This window comes from Capricornis sumatraensis, chromosome 2 (assembly GCF_032405125.1).
Source record: "Capricornis sumatraensis isolate serow.1 chromosome 2, serow.2, whole genome shotgun sequence".
Taxonomy (NCBI): Eukaryota; Metazoa; Chordata; class Mammalia; order Artiodactyla; family Bovidae; genus Capricornis; species Capricornis sumatraensis.
The window spans coordinates 48264401-48285712 of record NC_091070.1 but is presented as its reverse complement, the minus strand read 5'-3'; the positions used below and the strand labels follow the sequence as shown (position 1 = coordinate 48285712).

At 35.9% G+C, this 21312-nt stretch overlaps 1 protein-coding gene across 2 annotated transcripts in view; it reads left to right on the top strand.

The window, feature by feature from the left end:
• NEDD4 (NEDD4 E3 ubiquitin protein ligase) overlaps positions 1–21312 on the top strand; it is a 91830-nt gene that overhangs the window by 35115 nt on the left and 35403 nt on the right. The window contains exons 2-8 of one of the 2 annotated variants that reach the window (XM_068964445.1): positions 3763–3813; positions 5404–5465; positions 8222–8324; positions 13053–13219; positions 15470–15587; positions 15674–15841; positions 20435–20500. In XM_068964445.1, coding sequence (XP_068820546.1) covers positions 3763–3813; positions 5404–5465; positions 8222–8324; positions 13053–13219; positions 15470–15587; positions 15674–15841; positions 20435–20500 — 735 coding nt within the window. The remainder of the gene's footprint in view (positions 1–3762; positions 3814–5403; positions 5466–8221; positions 8325–13052; positions 13220–15469; positions 15588–15673; positions 15842–20434; positions 20501–21312) is intronic. The other variant, XM_068964446.1, reaches the window with a different exon arrangement.

The window sequence follows — 21312 nt, the reverse complement described above, 5'->3', positions numbered from 1 at the left end:
TTCTCTCAGAATTTTGAAAGCATTATTTCTTGTCTTTCAGTTTGGAGTATGATCTGTTTTGTATCTCTCAAAGCTCTTGAAATTTCTTTATCTCGGGTGCTTTGAAATGTCACAGTGATGTGCCTTGCTGTGGGTCTTTTCTTTAACCGTTTTCCTTAATACTCAGTGAGGCCTTCCACTGTCAAATTTCATTTTCTTGCGTATAAGGAAAATTTCTTAAAATGCCTCTTTGATTATCCGTTCCCTGTATTTTTTTTTTCTTTCTGGAATGCCTGCTACTTAGAAGTTGACTTTTAGAATTTATCCTGTAATTTCCTTACTTGGGGAATTCTGCAGTCTTTTTCTTTGGTGTTTTAGTTCTGCTTTCTGAGAAATTTCTTTAACTCTATCTTAAACATTTAATTTCAGATAATGTTTAATTCCCAAGAGTTTTTTCTTGTTTTTTTTTTAATTGCTTTTTTTTTTTTCCATAACTTTGTATCCTATTTGCTAGATGTTTGTCTCTTATCTCCAGGAACATTAATTAGTTTTTCTTAAGTATTTCTCCTGCAGTCTGACTTAATTGTTATTCATTTGACTCCCTTCTTGCTCCTTGTTTTTTGGATTAGGTCTCTCTCTTTTTTTTTTCTTGCAGTAAACTTTCCTCAAATAGTTAATCATCTTTAACTGTCCATAATGTGTAAGATGCAGGGTTTTTTTCCTGCTGATATGATGCATTGAGAAGTGTACCAACAGCATTTTTATAGTATTCTTACCAAAAAATCCATAACCTAAATACAGCCATGAAGAAACAATACACAAACCCAAATGGATGGATATCCTATAATTAGCCAGTACTCTTTTAAAATGTCAAAATTATGAAAAGCAAAGAGACTGAGGTACTTTCCAGATTAAGAAACTAAGGAGACATGGCAATTAAATGTATGATCCTAGATTGAACCCTGGACCAAGATTAGTAAGATAGTTTGTGAAATTTGAGTAAGATCTGTAGATTAGTTAATGTTATTCCTGGTTTTTTAATGAAACTCAATAGCAAAAAGCAAACAATCCAATTTAAAAATGGACAAAGGATATAAATAGATGTTTTTCCGAAGAAGACATACAGATGGCCAACAGACACCTGAAAAGATGTTCATTATAACTGATAAGGAAAATGCAAATCAAAAGTATAATGAGATATATAATTTCATACACGTCATAATGCCTACTTTCAGAAAGAAAGTAACAAGTGCTACCAACGATGCAGAGATAAGGAACCCTTATGCACTGTTGGTAGGAATGTAAATTGGTACAGCTACTATGAAACACAGTATGGAGATTTCTAAAAAAATTGAAACTAGAACTGCCATATGATTTAGCCATTCCATTTTGGAGTATTTATCCAAAGGAGAAAAATACTAACTTGAAAAGATACATGCACTCTCATATTCAAAAATACACACACACACACACACCATGGAATATTATTCAGCCATAAAAACAGAATTAAATATTGCCATTTGCAACACCACGGATGGACCTCAAGGGCATTATGCAAAGTGAAATAACTCAGAGAAAGACAGATAATGTATGCTCTCACCTATATGTGGAATATAAAAATAAAACAAGCAAAAACCAAGCTTATGCAGAACAGATTGATGGTTGTCAGAGGCAGGGGATGAGGAGTGGGGTAAATCGGTGAAGGGAGTCAAAAGATACAGACTCACAGTTTTAAAATAAATAAGTCTTGAGGACTTACTGTACAGCATGGTAACTATAGCTAATAATACTGTATCACATATTTTAAACTTGCTGAGAGTAAATCTTAAAAGTTCTCATCATAAGAAAAAAAGTCTGTTTAATTATGCTTGGTGACCAATGTTAACTAATTTTGTAATGTTGATTATTTTGCAATATGTACAAATATTGAATCATTAAGTTGTACATCTGAAACTCATATAACGTTGCATGTCAATTATTCCTCAATTTAAAAAAATTAAGTATGTAGATGGATACATGCAAGAAAGTCTCAGAGCAGTTACTTAACGGTTAATCCTAGTTCCCTTGGGGAACTAAGATTGGAAGGGGAGGAACTAGAGTCAGAGGGTCAAGGTTTCCATAAGCCTGTGTGTGTGCTAAGTCACTTCAGTTGTGTCCAACTCTTTGCAACCCTATTGACTATAACCTGACCCATCTCCTCTGTCCAAGGGAATTCTCCAGGCAAGAGTACTGAGTGGGTTGCCATGCCCTCCTCCAAGAACTCTTCCCGGCCCAGGGATCAAATCTGCATTTCTTCTGTCTCCTGCATTGCGAGACTGGTTCTTAACCACCAGTGCCATTCATGAATTGATTAAGATTATGAGTGACAGATATTTACAGTCTGTTTTATATATATAGGGTTTTTTTTTTACAATTAAAAAAGCTTAAGAATAAAAGATTGAATAAACAGAAGTGTTAATATTTCCTCTAAAAAGAGTTTGCCTAGTTTTGATCATTGTGCTAGGGTTATGTGAGATGTTAATATTTGGGAAAGCTGGTGACTTTATTCTAAAAATATTTTTCTGCCTTTTCTTCTTTCTCTGTCTCTCTCTTTTTCTCTTCTCTTTCCCTTCCCCCCTTCTCCTTTCTAGAACTTCACTGCCATATATATTACGCTGCTTGGTATTTTACCACAAGTCCTCTTTTTTTATATTATATAAATTCTATTGATGTATCTTCAGGTTAACAGAACTTTTCTCTAGTCATTTTCAATCATATGTTAAGCCGATCCACTGATCTTCAATTCCTATATTCTATTTATTAGTTATATATGTATTTCAAGCTATACATTTAACTCACTTTTATAATTTCCATTTCATTTTATATTTTTCATTTCTTTTATAGATTCCCCATATATTTGTTTATTATGACCTTATTTTCCATTTTATGTCCTTGAACATCTCTGTAATAGTTACTTTAATTTTCCTTTCTGCCAGTTCCAAGACCTGGATTATCTTGTCGTCCATTTCTGTTAATTACCTTTTACTTCTGAGTCCTATTTTTCTATTTCTTAGTATGCTTAGTGACTTTTATTGTATATAGGACTGTGTAAGTGGCACATGATGAAGACATTGAGTTTGATCATCTTTCCCTGAAAAGTTGATTTTTGTTGTAGCAGGTTGGTAACTGAATTCTAAATGCTAGCTTCCCTAGGAAAACATCAACTATGAAATCTATGCTGAGTCCTTTCAGCCTTTAGGAATTTGGGTAGTTTATACATGGATCTGGAGGGACACTTATGGCTTCTTCCTTTAGGGAGTTGTCCCCCTCACTTTCCAGTTAGACTGTTGACTTTAAAATAAGTTTTCAGACTCCTCAAATGAGTAAGATTTTGGATTTCTCTTTGAGTTCCAGTCATTCAGATGAATTGTGGAGTACTGCCAGGTGAAAAGCCATATAAACAGGAATCCTACCTAGTACAGTTCATTCTTTCAAGGACTGACTCCTTTCTAGTTTCCGCTTGCTTTTGGTCATTCTGTGTTGCTTTCAAATAGTTGTTTAATATATTTTCAGAGTATATAGTTATTATCTTCAGAAGACTCAATGTAATTTAGTCTATTCTGCCATTACCAGAAGTTGTACCATATCACCTTTAATTTTCCATTGATTTTTTCATAAATATTTCATAGGGTTAAACACAAAAAAACTTCTATATATTTTTATGAATGATGACAATAGCTATCAAAGTTTTCCAGAAAGATCAAGCATATTACTAATGTTATTTTTTTCTTTTTTCTTTGGTAGACAAGAGATGATTTCCTAGGTCAAGTGGATGTTCCTCTTTATCCATTACCGGTTGGTATAGATGTGCATGATTTTACTTTCTAATGTTTATTCTTTTTATTTTAATAAATCCTTAACATATACACAATATAGTAAATGTAAATATTTGATTTGTAAAGTGTATAGTGCTGTTAATTCTTGAGCCTCTTATTTTCTGAAAACATCTCAATTTTCCATTTTAATTTTAAGATTCCCTTATATGAACCCCAGTAAGAAATAGAGATGGGAGGGGAATTTGGGGGAGATTGAAAATACTATATGTACGGCTGGATCACTTTGCTGTGCACCTGAAAGTATCACAACATTGTTAATTGGATATATTCCAATACAAAATAAAAATTTTAATTTTTAAAAAAAAGGCCTAAGTGAACTTAGAAGCTATGACAAGAGCCTGAATTTTTTTTAAGAAGGAAATAGAGAGCCCCTGAAGTTGGTTGACATCATGAAAGCATTGTTTGAGGAAGATCAGTTTGAAAATATTTTACTGAAAACTAGACTGGGGAAAGCTTAGTTTCACAGAAAGAAACTGATCAATTACAACAACATGGGCGTGAAACTGAATCTGGACCAACCTTATAGCAACAGAAGAAAACAGATTCAGGAGATATTTCATTACATGATATTATTGGACCAGGAGTTCAAGTTGAAAAAAATGAGATAAGGGTGGTATCTCAAGCAAAAAGAGTAGGAGGAAAGCCTTTTTTTTTTTTTAGATACGGTAAGTTTATTTTTGGCCATATTGCAATCAGTAAAAAACAAGAAAAATGAAACTTACATCAGGCAACCGAAGAGGTATAAAAATAAATTGTGTAGGGAAAAAAGTCTGGAAGGATTGAGAGTTATCACTGCTGAGGTAACTGCAGAATCTCTGAGAAGGATGGGCTGTCCAAATGAGGGGGATGAAAGTGCTGAAGCCCAAACACTGAAAGTTCATCGGTGTGCTTCTGTCAAAGGAGAAAGAAGACAGACCAAGAGAATACAGAAAAGAACCAAGTGAAATGATGTTATGAGAATTTAAGCGTTTCTAGATGTAATGGGTAGTTTAACAATGTCAAATGCAGCAGAGAAGTAAAGAATAATAAAAACAAAGGGCTGTTGAACTTGGTAAGAAAGAGAAGTACTAATTCTTGATCAATCTTTTCAGATGTTTATTGTCTCTCTACAGTCCTTAGACATTGCAAACTTTTAATAATGAATTTAATCCAGTCTTATTTTCCAAGCTGCTTACTTTTTTTGTTCTCCTAGAATTGCCTCTGTGGTCTAACCACGCCAACATTTTATTGAATACATACTCCATATTCTTTTGGGGCTCAAACACACTAACCATTCTCTAGTGTTTTTCTGCTTTTACTCTCCTTTTGGCTTCACAAACACCTGCTCAGATAGTTTTATACTGACTTGTGCTGCCAGGAGCAATTCCTACAGTGCAGAAAAGTGAAAGTACTGTCAAATCACCAATTGTAACCATTTAATAAGCTAAATCTACTTTTTTTCTGACTTCTAACTTCAATTATGCCTTAAGTCATAGTTTATGAATATTCTTGAAAAGTATAAATTTTTGTTGTTATAGATATATCTTGAAAACCCACTGTTTTATTCTAGACAGAAAATCCAAGAATGGAGAGACCATATACCTTTAAGGATTTTGTTCTTCATCCAAGAAGGTCAGTAAATATAAAATAATAGCTTATGAAGGTTTTTTTAAAAAATCATTATGCTTTACAGTAGCCCCTTTGGAAAATCAGTTTAAACCTTTGTAAATAAGCTACTTTTAAATATTAGTTTTTTAAAGCTTTATAGCTGTTTCTGATTAAAAAGTAATTTCTGGTGATCTAGTGGTTAGGACTTCACCTACCAATGCAGGGGGTGCAGGTTTGACCCCTGATCAGGGAGCTAAGATCTCACATGCCCCACAGCCTAAAAACCAAAACATAAAACAGAAGTAATATTATAACAAATTCAATAAGGGCTTTAAAAATGGTCCACATCAAAAAATCAAAAACAGTTATAGATGCACAGTACAAAAATTCTAAAAAGATAGAAAAGTGATCATACCCCTTCTCCCTAATATTTATCAGACTAGAAGAATGAAATATGTCATTACTTTATATGTATTTTAGATCTTATACTGTGTGTAATTTTGTCATACTGTGTTTTGAAAAATTGCAAACATCAATTTATCTAAAAAAAAATACCTAGGGAGTTCTCTGGTGGTCCAGCGGTTAGAACTCCATACTTTCACTGTCATAGCCTTGGTTCAGTCCCTGTAGGGGAACTAAGATCCCCTAAGCTGCATGGCACAGCCAAAAAAAAGAATCCAACTTGATACAAAAATATTTTCAAGGAAGTATAGCTACATTTTGCATACTTTCATTTTAAAAAAATTTCAGAAAACTCAAATATTTAGAGAAAATAACATGAGCAAAGACTGTAATTTAAAACCCAAATAGCATGTTCATAATTCCATTTTCCTAAACTGAATTACTTGATTTTTGTCAAAAACTTTTAAGTTTAAGCTTTAAGTAAAACCCCTTTTGATCTTCTGTACCACATAATCTAGTAAAATCTAGTTAAGACATGTATGGGAATTTACTGACAAAAAGGTCAAAGTAAAGCTGAGGAAGGACATCTGTGCAAAACTATTTGTTTTCTCTTTAAAACTAGAAAATGCAATTGAACTTAGTAAAATTTTTGATTAAAAAATTTTAATATTCATTGTAATATAAATTTAAATAAAGGGAACAGTGGTCTTTGTGTTCATATATACTGTCTATAAGAGAAGTCACATTTAATTTCTGTAGAAGTCGCGCACTGTGAGTCTCTTTTCTTGCTTTAATTTTGAACTGATTGTGACATCTGTATACCAAGAATAACTAAATAGTTCTTCTCTTATTTGGTTGCCCTAGTAACCTGCTTTTCAATTTGTTGAATGCTTTCTGGTGTCTTTATCTTTAAAACACTATAACAGTTTACATCTTCTGTCTGCAGTGGGTATTGCTGCAAGTGCAGAAAGAGTTTTATCCAACTACATTCTTAGATGATTTTTGAACATCAATAAATTTAAACCCACAGGCTTATTATCTAGTTGGAAAAATATAATAAAACCTATCATTGTAGAGAAACTCTCCTATAAAATATTACCTGAGTAAATTTTCTGTATCTATCTTTTATAAGAAGTCATAGAGTGTTCATACCCCCTTAACTATGGAGGCACAAGTCACATTAGTGGTCTGGAAATAAGCATCGGGGGCTTACTGACCAGTCAGGGAAGGACACTTTCCAAATCCATGAGAACTGTGTAGAGAAGAACAACTAAAAAGATTAAGAGAGGCATAGGGGAGTGCCTCTTGAAGACAGGAGGAAACATTAGGACCCTTATGTTTTATTATATAAGTGTCTTTTTGGATAAAAAATTATCCAAAAAACAAATATCGAAAACTATGACAAGCAAGGATTTCCTAAGTAAACAGGATGCTGTTATAAAATTGGTGGGGGCAATAGACAGAGTTAGATCTTAAGTTAGAATCTTAAGAAAGACAGGTTTAAATAAAAAAATTGAATGGGGGGACTTCTCTGGTGGTCCAGTGGTTCAGACTCCGTGCTCCCAATGCAGAGGGCATGGGTTTGATCCCTGGTCAGGGAACTAAGATCCCACATGCTGTGGGTGTGGCAAAAATAAATTTAAAAAAATTTTTAATTAAATATTACTACTCTGGACAGCAACCCTTAACTTAGACAACTCATTTTTCTAAGAGGTGGTATGAGATACAGTATGAAAGTAGATTAGATAAATTAATATATGACAGATTCAAACAGCTGTCAAAGACATTAGGTTTCAGATAGTTATCGGACCTTGCTCTCTACTTTTCTGTTATCTTATACAACAAGGCTAGGTTATTATCCCTAAAGCACATCTGTGAGGATGCCTTTCCCTATCCTCCAAATTCTATGCAAAATAAAATCTAAAAGTTCTACTTCACTTAGACCTCATCAGCTAGACCATTCCCGCCTCCTTTATATACCCTGTAATTCAGCCAATCTCAGCTACTTCCATTTCCTTAACTGTACCCCCAGTTTCCCATCTGTTTCCTTATTTTTGCCCTCTTCTCTACTCTTATGCCTTTCCCTGACTGCCATAGGTCAAAATCCTCCCCAGTCTTCTAGCCCAACTCACATAACAGCTTCTCTTTCAAGATCTCTCTGATCTTTCACTTAAACTTCCATAGTTCCTTATTTATCTCATAACAATTATTTATTTATGGATGTTTCTTTTTCTCCACCATCTAGTCCTTTTGCTTCTGCATTGAAGCTTGTCTTGAATCTCTCCTAGTAAGCTAGTAGATGTTCAATGAACTCTTATTGAATGAATGGTTTTCTTCCTAGTGTTAAAGTTGTATGAATTATTATTTTCTTTCTACAGTCACAAATCAAGAGTTAAAGGTTATCTGAGATTAAAAATGACTTACTTACCTAAAACCAGCGGCTCAGAAGACGATAACACAGAACAGGCTGAGGAATTAGAGGTGAGATTTTATAAATATTTGGTTAAACTAAGAAGAAAAATATCCAATTTCTTATTTTCCTATACTCTAAAGAAAAAATAACTACTTAATAAAGTTAAATGTGTGCAATAAAAATTACTTCCCTAGACATTTGTTTATTTTACCCCATAATTTGTTAAACATTTCTTTCCTCTAAGGATATTTCTGTGAAATGAATGGCCATTACTGATGGCATTCTTAAAGCTTAAGGAATAGAGATTACAATGTTTATAAATGAAAGCATTTGTTGTAATTAAGTCATTAACTGTTTCTAGTTTTTCAGAGTTTTCTAAAACCATGTCATGTGCCCTCTCTATTAAAGTAAGAACACAATTTATTGTTTGAAAGTTACATATATGGAAAATTTGAAGATGCTAATTAGGAACTCCTTTATGAAATGTAATTCCTGTTACTTTTCCTGTCACGGTTGGGGTGGGTGTGGGAGGGCTCATAGAAAACGAGACTAAGAGAGAGAGAGAGAGAAAATTCAAGTGATCTAATAAAAAGCCACATTTATTGGGGGCCGAAAGAAGTTAACCATCTTCATGGGTGACAGGATAAGAGGAAGTCCAGTCAAGGATTTGGGCAGAGACACCTGCATTTGGGGTAAGTGAAGAAGAGGCAGAGAACATGTATTTGGAATAGAATTGGACAGGGACTTGGAGCCTGCAGTCCTAGTCGCAAGCTCTGCCACTTGTGAGCTGAGTGACCATGTGAGTCTCAACCCTCTCTAGACCTCAGGTTCTTTCTTGCAGAATGACAGGGTGGACTGCTACCCTCTAGGGTTTCTTCCGGCACAAAAAATTCGTGATCTGAAAAGGGAACAAAAACATTTGCCTCCTGAGGTTCCCACTTAACAAATGTTATCATCAGAAGATAGCAGCTTATTCTAACTACACTGACTGAAAGCACCCTTTGTTGTGGCATGAGTTTGCTTTGGAGGGGTTATATGTGTGCTTCTTCCTCAGTAGTCATGCTTTTTTGATTAAGGGTCTGCTAAAGTTTCCAGAAGGACTGTCAGGATGAGGGACCCTTCCCCAGGGCTGGGCTCTGCATCACACACCCAAACATCTTGAGAAAGTTTGATAACAAGCAGTGCTTTTGCAACAAAGATTCCTGGGAATATTTATATATGCACTAATGAGATTTTACTTTGTAGGGGAATCTGTAACAACAAAAAGAAAGAACTTTTTTCTTTAAATAGGTAGCCTTATTACTCTGGTGACCAAGGAGCCTTAACATCCTCTCTCATGTCTAATGCCCTTATTTGATACCTTTTTTTTTTCTTTGTAGTTTTTCTGTGATGTGTCATATAATAATCTTTTTTTTTCTTAATTTAGAAATTTATTGAGTAGAATTTTCTCTCTAACTGGCATTTTAGTGCACAGGGAAACCTGAATAATGGAATTCTGTTTGAAATGAAGGATGTCTGCTATAAAGAAAGAAAATTCTTTATTTAGTAACTTAAAAAAGTTTTAACAGCATTTCATTATTTGGTAACCTGCTCCAAGTTTTGCCCACACGCGTGTATCACAGGTACCTTATTCACAGTTCAGTTTCTGTGGGTAGAGCTGCTTCACTTCATTTTGTGGTCTCATGTCTCAAGTTTGAATTCCCTCAGAATCCACCTTATAATTTCAGTAGATGTAAGCATGTAGGAGTTTATTTATGAAAGGCCCTAGGAATTCAAACACATGAATCTGTGCTTATTTATCTTCTGTGTAGCTAATGACCAGAGAAGTCTTGTCTTTGACATCTGGTTTGTGACTGAATATATAAAATCCTACCATTTAAAGAAAACAGTTGTAATTTTCAAAAGAGGCTCACTCTTGGGCAGTATATACCCTAGTAGGATAAAGTTTGGTAAAGTGTGACTGTAGTACATAATTATGTAATATTTTTTTTGTACCCCTGTAACTTTAGGTTTAGCTCTATGTATTTTATGTGGTTACTACTACTGTGTTTGCTGTACCTCTGAATGCTTTCTTTTTGACCATCTTTGACTGTTAAATTGTGGGCAGTTGCACATTAGCTTTGAGATTAGTAATTAAGTAACATACATTGATCCTTAGAAAATTACTTTGTGAAGAATATTAGCTGATACATGTTTAATAAGGAGGCATTCTATACTGAAAATGAAAACCCATTCTTTCTAAATAACGTTCATATTTAGAAATGGGTAAACAAATGGCTAACTATACTTCTCCCCTGAACTGAAACAGGTTTTTAAAAAATAAGCCCTTAATTAAATTAGTTTTTTTCCCCTCCAGAAGTTTACTTGAGGAACATAAATTCAATAAAAAGAACTTTAATAGAGAAATCTTTTAAGAAGATTCTAAAGAAATATTTTTGGTACCATTTTCCAAGCTCTGAATATTTTTATAATCCTCTACAGCAGTAGTGAGGACCTTTTTATTAATAAATTTTATTAATCTGCAGAAAAATAATCAGCGACCATATTTTTTAAAATTGGTCCTTTTTTTCCAAGAGAGTGAAATGTAAAAATTCAACTCACATTCTTTTAAAATTGAGACCAGAGAAATAAAATGTGATTTGATATGTACAGACTGATTTTTAGATGCATAGATCTTCTGTCATAATCATTTAAAGGAAAGGAAGCGAGAGAGAGAAGGAAGGTAAACATCAATGGAGAGAAAAAGTAGAGGGAAGGGAGAGAGAATGGAGTTCCTAGCAATAAAAAGAAACAAAATTAGCAAGATGTCAGTTCCTATAGAAGAGATAAAAAGGAAAAAAAAATAAAGAAGGAGAAAGAGAAGGAATCTGTTTTGCCTCCCATCCATATCTCTTTTCCTGGAATAATTTTGTCTGTATTCCTCTCTCCTGTGCCTCACCTTCCATTCCACCTCAGTCTATAACCCTCTCCTTGGAACTAGCCAAAGATCACCCCTCCTGCAGCCTCATCCTGTTTTGTCTGCTGCCAGAAAACGATCGTTTTCTTCCCGAGGTCTCCCTGACCCTTCCTGTTCAGACCCCACTTTCCAAAAGAGAATTCTCTTATATCTTCTAAACCATCAGCTGGCTGGCACAGCAGTCCTCCAGTGCTAGATCCCCAATGTCTAGGTAGAAGAAAAAGACTCTCTCTATATTAAGGAAATTATTTTTTACCTATTATTATGGTACGAAATGTACCAAATATGTTCCCCAGTTTGTCTCTCTTTACTTTTATTTAGTAGTTTTTGCCATGTACAAATTTGGGGGATTATAATCAAATCACTCAGCCTCTTTTAGGCCATCTGGGTTTGATGTCATACTTAATGGTTTTTTTTACTCTTAGAATATACTTTTTTAATATCCTAGATTTGTTCTAATACGTTTTGGTTTTACTTTGTAACATTTTAAATATTGCTCAATCTGTAACATTCTGGTTATAAGGTATGAGGTAGCAGTGCAAATAATTTTTCCTTTTTTTTTTTTTCTAAGTAATTTGCTTATCTTCCTACAGATTTGAAATGCCTGTGTCATATACTGAATTCTATAAATTGGATTCTCTTTCTTAGCTTTCCAATTCTATTAATTAATTGTGGTTTATGGTATGTTTTATCTGATAAAGTTTATTTTCACTCTTCTTTTTTGGAATTGTGCTGATTATTTTTGCTTGTTTTTGTTCCTATTTAAACTTGAAAATGGCTTTGTCATGTTATTTTTAAAAATCCATGATGTAGTCTTATTTAAATCTTGACAACTTTATAAATTAACTTGAGGAGACTTGATGTCTTTGTGAGATTAAATCTCCCTAGCCAAGATCACATTGTCTTTTCATTCACTCAGGTCTTCTCTTGTGTACCTTTTAGGAGAGTTTTGAAGTTTTCATTGCTAGTTTATTTATACTTCCTAACCATATCGGTGTTTAGCAGAACCTTTTACTGACTGCCTTCTCTGTTTTGAGGTTTCTTGTATAAAATCATGTCATTAACCCTTACTACTTTTTTCAAATAGTTCCTTACTCTAACTACCCTAGCTAAGGTTTTTTGTATGTTTGCTGCTTGCTAGTCTCAGAGGAAATTTCCAGTGCCTTCCTAGCATATAAACAAAACAAAACTTTCTTTCTTTGGCTGTTTTATGACTTGACCAAAATGCCATTCCATGGTCCAGAGGAGAAAGAGAAAAGTCAGACCAGAGAATCATAATGTCTTTTCAATCACCATTTCTAAATCATTTGCCCTTCCCTATCACGCCTCTACATGTTTGACCTTCATACAGCAATTTTTTTCAGGTTTCAGAGAATTATTTACTTCCACCATTAACAAGGAGCTTTCTCTCTGAGAGAGACAATGCTCAATAAGACACGATCCCTGTTTATAATTTAGAGAATAGTGTAAGGTTGAACTATGCTTCTCCATTTCTTAGTGTCTTCCAATGCTGTTTATTTTAAAGTTTTCCAAGTCCTTTTTCTCCTATTAGACATGTTTTAAATTTTTTCAAAAAAAATTAAATTTTTTCAAGCAAAATCTAAGTGTTATCATTTTGAAAAAAAAAAAAAAACCTTCATTATCATCAGATATTCCTGGTAGGTGTTAAGAGTTGACAGTGTGCTCATTCTGTCTACATAGTTTCTGAAACTGGGTATGCTCAATTTCTTAAAATTTCCTCTAGCATAATTTATGGGCTTTCCAGGTGGTGCTAGTGGCATTAATTTATAAGGTTAAAAAAATTAAGCATAAACTTAATTGTCACCATTCTGTTTTTCAGCCTGGCTGGGTAGTTTTGGACCAACCAGATGCTGCTTGCCATTTGCAGCAGCAACAGGAACCTTCTCCTCTACCTCCAGGGTGGGAAGAGAGACAGGATATCCTTGGAAGGACCTACTATGTAAACCATGAATCTAGAAGAACACAGTGGAAAAGACCAACCCTTCAGTATGTGCTGGTGACTTTTGTGTTTGTAATCTGAATACATTTTGACCACTGATTTCCATTTTGAAGTCATGACTCAAATGGATTCATAATAGTATGGGAATCCAAAGACTGTAAGAATACTAGGATTTTTTTTATGGTGCAGGGGATAAAAAGTGCTATCTTAGGTGTTTGTTTCTTAAAATGATTTGATAGTATTAAAAAGTATTTGAATTACAAATATCACCCTTCTGATTGCTTCTTTAATTTTAATTAATTGTCAGCTATTTCTGTTTTAAATCATTATATAGCCACAAAAAGAACATTTTTCATTCTAGACTGATTTAGAAAATCTTGGAGATTTTTTAGTTACTAAAATATAATGAGAAGTTGATTTTTACAGCACAGTGTTTTTAAAATAGAAGTTATTTATAAAATATAAATGACTCAATAATAAGTTCTTTTGTTAAACACCCATTTGCCAGTCTGGTCAATGTGTACATAATTTCTGATGTATCCAAATCAAGGACAGAATGGCCTTTCTGATTTATGTATTCTGATTTAGGTATTCTGATTTATGTCTCCTCAGTGATATTTTTGTTTTATTATCATCAGACTGGTATTTATAAATGGGGCTTTCCATGTGGCATTAGTGGTAAAGAATCTGCCTGCCAGTGAAGGAAATGCAAGAGATGTGGGTTCAGTCCCTGGGTCCGGAAGATCCCCTGGATTAGGAAATGGCAACCTGCTCCATTATTTTTGCCATGGAAAATACCATGGACAGAGGACCCTGGTGGGCTATGGTCCACGGGGTCACAAGGAGTCAGACACACTGAGCAGCTGAACACACACACATGGTTCAAGCACTGTTGTTGTTTTTTTTCCTTAATTTTGGCTGCATTGGGTCTTCACTGCTGCACACACAGGCTTCTCTTTTTCCAGCGTGAGGGCTATAGAACACATGGGCTCAGTAGTTGTGGCGCTCAGGCTTCTCTAGTTGCAGCATGTGGCCTCTCTATTTGTGACACACCAGCTTAGTTGCCCACGGCTTGTGGAATCTTAGTTCCCTGACCAAGGATTGAACCTATGTTCCCTACAATTGGAAGGTGAATTCTTAACCACTGGACAACCAGAGAAATCCCCAAGCACTTTTGTAGATGTTTTCTGTTCTCAAATACTTCCAAAGCAAGTTGATGATCCAGCTGCTTTGTGTCACAGAGGCATTGATCTCTGTAGAATAGCATACAGATTACAAGACTGAATGCATGATAAAATTCTGAAACATCTTGTTGTATATCTCTGTATTGTGGCAAGCCTAACTTGAGCAGAATCACATTTCTTTCACTGTGGTTGAGGTTGCTTTCAAGCCAGTAAAAATCATTTATTTAGGGGGAAAAATGTATGAGGCATTCCCTTAGGACCACTATGTTTTCTCCAGCAACTGTACAGCAAGAATTGGTCTTCTGAATATCCTGGGCTTATATGGTATTAGATAAATTAACAGTAATCTTGCTATTAAATACTTATACAAAATTCTTGATCTTATGGTCTGGCTGTATTAAAGATGACTAGCTAGAGTAGTATAACTAGTGAATGACTGTGGAAAGGATATGCAGTCTGATTTACCATGCCTTTCCTAAATTCAGACACTCCTTTACTACTGTCCTTTCTCAGGACAGGCCCATTACTGTATATGATCAAAAATAGATAACCGTTTAATCTATAATCTAATAAGTTTTTAATTATAGTATCCTTATACTATCTTTCCTTCTGCCTTCTGCATTCATTCATGGGAAACTAGAGGGTTGACCCTTGGCTTAAGATCAGTTCTGGAAAATGTTACTTTCTAATTCATGAAGATATATATGCAACTCTTAAAAAGCTTCTGTTTTATGAACTTTCTAGAGCTACTTCAGATTTTACTCTTGTAATAACATGGTGAAATAATAATGTAATAAAATTACTTATGCAACACTCAGGTGTTCATTCATTCAACAAATATTTTTGAGTGCCCATACACGAGACATTTTCCTAGGTACAGTGATGAATGAAAATATTGTGCACGTTACACATTTTCACAAAAACTTTTAACTCCATAAGGTACTCTGAAGGTACTGTTGTGCCTACAACTTAATTTGAGCGTGTTGAACTAGCCTTCGGGCCCAAACTATAAATTCTGATCTAATATGGATACTTTCTAAATGAACCTAGAATTTTTAGCTATCATTTAACTCTCTTCAGGCACGGGTGATGGCTTTTACATTTCTAATACAGGGACAACCTAACAGATGCTGAGAATGGTAACATTCAACTGCAAGCCCAGCGTGCATTTACCACCAGGAGGCAAATATCTGAGGAAACAGAAAGTGTTGACAACCGAGAATCTTCTGAGGTAGAAATCATTTTCTCTTTCTTGTTGGTAGACATATGTTATAGCAATTGATTCAAGTATGTAGCTTAAGCTTCTGTTCATTTTAGAACTGGGAAATTATAAGAGAAGATGAAGCCACCATGTACGGCCATCAAGCCTTCCCTTCATCTCCACCATCAAATAACTTGGATGTCCAGACTCATCTTGCAGAAGAATTGAATGCCAGACTCACTGTTGGTGGAAATTCAGCCACTGGCCAGCCAGTATCCAACTCAGTAAGATGCTTCTTAGATTTTGGTGGTGCTTCAGGATTTTATATTTTTATATATAAGTATTATATATGTATTTTATATATAAATATATGTGGACTTTCCTGGTAGTGCAGTGGTCAGGAATCCACCTGCCAGTGCAGGAAGTGTGGATTTGATCCCTGGGTCAGGAAGATCCCCTGGAGAAGGAAATGGCAACCTGGGAATATTCTTGCCTGGGAAATCCTATGGACAGAGGAGCCTGGTGGGCTACAGTTCATGGGGTTGCAAGAACCAGACATGACATAGCAACTGAGTACTCACACACACACACAAACATACATTATTCCATTCAATATCTAACCTTTACATAAAAGGTTGTCTTTTTTCTCCATTTTTGTTGGGATATAATTGACATAATACATTGTGTTAGTTTAAGGTGTACCACATAATGATTTAATCTATATATTGCAAAACTGTAAGTTTAGTTAATATATAATACCTTGCAGTTTTTTTCTTGTGATGACAAAATATTGTCTTAAACTGCGCATGATAATGTGTAAGGGACTTTTGTACTTTACAGTATGGCCATTTTCAAATTTCCTCACTAACAGTATGGAGCAGAGTTGTGGAAAATCCAAATGGTCATTGGAGTCTAAATATTCATTACATAAATCAATGCCCTTAGCCACAGACTATCAGGAACACACTTGTAATTGAACAAGTTGAGTTTATTATTCATTTCAGCAAGGGGAATACAAACCATGAACATCTTGGTAATAGTATGTTTTGAAAGACTTAAAGGATTTCAACTTGTGTTAGGTGATTTTCAGGAGGGTTTAAGGAAGCAGGATCTCATATTGGATGCTATCAGGAAGCAGGGATAATTCTGTGATGTGGTGTCTTAAATCTTATCTGTAGCAAGGCTAAAGCTATGATTAGCAAAAGCAGCAGTCACTTGTATCTGCCAGGATAGGGAGATATTTGGTATCTTGTGGCTTGGACAGTGTTCATGTTTTGCTGTGTTTAGGCATGATTACAAAGTAGTCTTGGTTTTGTCTTGAATTGTGCTGATGAGTGCCAGGCCAAGTCCTGGGTGCTGGGGTTACTCTTCTCCTTTTCAGGGATACCACACATGTCACTAACACATATGTGAAAAAGAGCTGATATACTTTGACTAAACAAGGAGATAGATGACCTTCTCACTCCAGAAGCCACTATAAACTTGCTATCTCTGGGGTCCAAAAGCCAGTATTCCAACATACACTCTCCTGATGGGACCCTTGAGGCTAACTCTCCCGTCTGTATCAAAGGAGACATTTCGATGGAAGACAAGGAGGTGTCCAAGGATATTGTGGTCATTTCCTTTTGGAATTCTGCACTTTCCTTTCATTAGTAAATATGGAGGGCTGACTACATATTGGTTATACGCTGGTTAAAATATCTCTAGAATACAGTTCACCCGTCTGTTTAAGTATTGCCCATGGCTGCTTTCACAGTAAATTAACAGAGACAAGAAAGTCAACAAAAACTACTTACTATCTGGACTTCTGTTTTAGCACCTTTCTCATGATGCTTCAGTGTAGACAGTTTTATGTAAATGCCTATGTGAATATCCAAGAGCAGATAGGCCTGCCTGCTTCCTTCCCCTCCTTTCTTCCATCCATCTATCTTCCATTCATGTCATTTCGTGTTTTTGTTTGAGGAGTGGGAAAGATCAAAGACTTAAAGAATAAGCTATATTGATTTTCTGGTGACATCCTATTCTCTTTCCTCCTGTTATTTTTATTTTTTTAATTACTAAAGTAATAGGTGGCATCTATACAATGGCATACTATGCAGTCACTGAAAAGAATGAAGTGTCTTTGAATACATATGTTTTATGGAACAAAGAAATATTGCTCAGTGGAAAACTGAGGTACTGAGCAGTATGTTTGGTGTGTTACCATTTATAAAATTATTTACATGACAGAATAAATATGTGTATCATATTTCTTGAAAACTAAACTAGGTAACCTTGCTCAGCTCTGAAGAGAGAAACAGGGTGAGCAGAGCATATATCTTTTGTACCTTTCAAATTTCTTACCATGTGCATATTAATTCAAAAAAGTTAATTTATTATTTTTAAAGTATTGTATGGTCATGGTTAAAAATGAAACGGTACTGAGGTGTATAAAATAAAAATCAAGTTTTCCGTCTTACCTCTGACATATGCTCCATCAGTTGCCATTAATGGTTTGGCATATATTGTTTTTTAAATTTATTTTATTGAGATATAGTTGATTCACAATGCTGTATTAATTTCTGGTGTACAGCACAGTGATTCAGTTATATATATACACACATTCTTTTTCATATTCTTTTCCATTATGGTTTATCACAGGATATTGGATATAGTTACCTGTACTATACAGTAGCACCTTCTTGTTTATCCATTCTACGTTTAATAGTTTGCATCTGCTAATCCCAAACTCCCTGTCCATCCCTCCCCCATTCTCCTCACCCTTGGCAACCACAAGTCTGTTCTCTGTTTATGACTCTGTTTCTGTTTTGTCGATAAGTTCATTTGTGTTGTATTTTAAATTCCATGTGTAAGCGATATCACATGGTCTTTTTCTCTTTGATAATCTCTAGGTCTGTCCATGTTGCTGCAAATGGCATTATTTCATTCTTTTTTATGGTTGAGTAATATTTCAGCGTGTGTGTGTACACACACACACACATACACACACACACACACACCATATCTTTTTTTTGTTTTTTATTTCTAATTGAAGGGTAATTGCTTTACAATATTGTGTTGATTTCTGCCATATATCAACATGAATCAGTCATAGGTATACATATATCCCCTTCCTCTTGAAATTCCCTCCCACCTCCCATTTCATCCCCTCCCCAGTTGTCACAGAATACCAGTTTGAGCTCCCTGAATCATACAGCAAAATCCCACTGGCTGTCTGTTAGATATATGATAGTGTATGTTTCCATGCCACTCTCTCCATTCGTCCCACCCTCTCCTTCCCCCTGCTCCTCATGTCCACAAGTCTGTTCTCTGTGTGTGCTTCTCTGTGGTGCCTTGCAAATAGGTTCATCAGTACCATTTTTCTAGATTTCCATGTATACATGTTAATATTCAATATTTGTATTTCTCTTTCTGACTTACTTCACTCTGTATAGTAGGCTCTAGGTTCATCCACCTTATTAGAACTGTCTCAAATGCATTCCTTTTATGGCTGAATACTACTTCATTACATATATGTACCGCATCTTCTTTATCCATTCATCTGTCAGACATCTAGGTTGCTTCCACATCCTACCATTGTCAGTGGTGCTGCAGTGAGCAGTGGGGTACATGTATCTTTTTCAGTTAATAGTTTTCTCAGGGTATAAGTGGTTTGGCATATATAGTCTTAAACATTTTCTGTGTGCATAAAGATGCATGCACACATATTTGTATATCAGTTTTTTAGCCTGAGATCATCTTGCACACACTTTTTGGTAACTTTTTTATGTACTGTATCATAGACATTGGACCATTTCAGTTAATATAGAGGTGCTCTTTTTATAACCACTACCAGCAAAATAATCAAACATCATTCCCTTGTGCAAGTAACTTTAAGCTGTTTCTCCAGTTTTCTTTGATGGTCTTCAGATTGTTTACAGTTCTTTGTTCTTGTAAACAATCCTACAGTGGCTCCTCTGAATTAAGTTCTACATATATTATAAATGTTAATGTCATTAAGTAACAAAGCTAAAATATTTCAGAAAGTGACAACAGCATGCCTAAATAAGCACAGGAAAGAAAAAATACTGGATTTCTAGGAAACAAGCAATCTTGAATGTCCAGAGGGTGGCTTGTGAGGTAAGAGGGCTGGAGTCAGCCCTGGAAGCTCACTGGAGCTCTTCTGGAAGCTCACTCACATTGTGTTCTGTACTGTAGATTTTACCCTACTGACAGAAGAAGTCGTTGAAGGGCTCTGAGTGAGAGAATGGTGATGAAATCTGTGCTGCAGAACGCTCTCTGGCTGCAACTCGTGGTATGGAGAGCAGATTTAAGCAAAAAAGACTTGCAGCAGTCAAATCTGTTAGGATATTGCCACAGTAATAGTCAAAGTGACAAGTGATGAAAACTTGAAAAAAATTTTTTAAAGTGCAAGGGAAATGCATTTGAGAGCTTGCAAAGAAATAGAATGAGTAGGATCTGGTGACTGACCTGGCCGTAAGGGACAGGAGGGGAGAACTCAGGGGACTGACTGCTGTCTGCATCAGGGTGTCAGCTGCTGGCCTCTTAGGCTGCCCACTGAAGACAAGGCATACCTGAGAGGGAATGGATTTGAATGGGTGTGGACAGGGAAAAACTGAGTCCAGTTTTGAACACAATAAAGGGCTCTCTGTTAGACATTCAAGAAAAGGTGTCCAAGAGATGGTCTAGGACTCAGGGGGAGAATTGTGAGCTGGAATTTGGAAAGTGTTTGGTGTTGAGCAAGGCTGAGAGAATCTCCATGTGGGTGGAGTGGGTGTTCATTTTTCTTCCCCATCACACCCACCCCACTACCTTATCTGCCATTCAGAGACAAAGCAGAGACCTAAAGTTATCATTGTTCTTTTTTTATATATAAGAATCATTCCAGCAGAAGAGGCAGCTTGCAAGCCTATACTTTTGAGGAACAGCCTACACTTCCTGTGGTAAGTTTTAGCCCCTCTCCTCAAGTCTAAATAAAAATATAAGACTCAGCAACGTTTTTTTCTTTTTGGAACACTGAATGTGAACGTTTGCTCCAGCATAGTATCTGGGCTCTGGGGGATGAGGTTAGGGGAGGGGAATGGGGTAGGTAGTCCCTTTAAGGACAAAACACAGAGAACTGTCTCTCTCATAGTGAGAAAGCCAAGTCCCCATGTGCCGGTGGCTGTGGGTGGCATTCAGGCTTGGCAGGTGAAGTGCTGTGCAGGCTGGATGTATTGCCTACTGATCAGGACTGTGGTATCCAGGGGCCTCTGCTCTGTGCCCAGCCTATGTGTCTTGTAGCTGTTTCGGCCCCAGACATGAAGCTACATCAACAGCTGGTCATATGGGCGGGTGTGCACACGTGTCGGCAGGCTCAGCAGCCAGGATGGAGTTTGTAAGCCTCAGTCTTGTTTTCCAGGCTGCCAAACCATCCACTGCCTCTTCAGTAGCATCTCTAGCCATGACCTTGACTAGAGCTTAGACTTTATAGCTTCAGGATTTTTAGTCTCCCAGCCTCCATCCTCTTTCTGACTCAACTCTCACCTGGGTTTGAACCCTGGGTTGGGACGATCCCCTGGAGAAGGGAACAGCTACCCACTCCAGTATTCTTGCCTGGAGGATCCCATGGACAGAGGAGCCTGGTGGGCTGCAGTCCATGGGGTCACAAAGAGTTGGATACTACTGAGCGACTTTCACTGCTTTGAGTTTGTCTCTTCCTTATATGGTCCCCACTTATTTTTTAAACCAAATGTAAATGTCCAGGCTCCTGGCC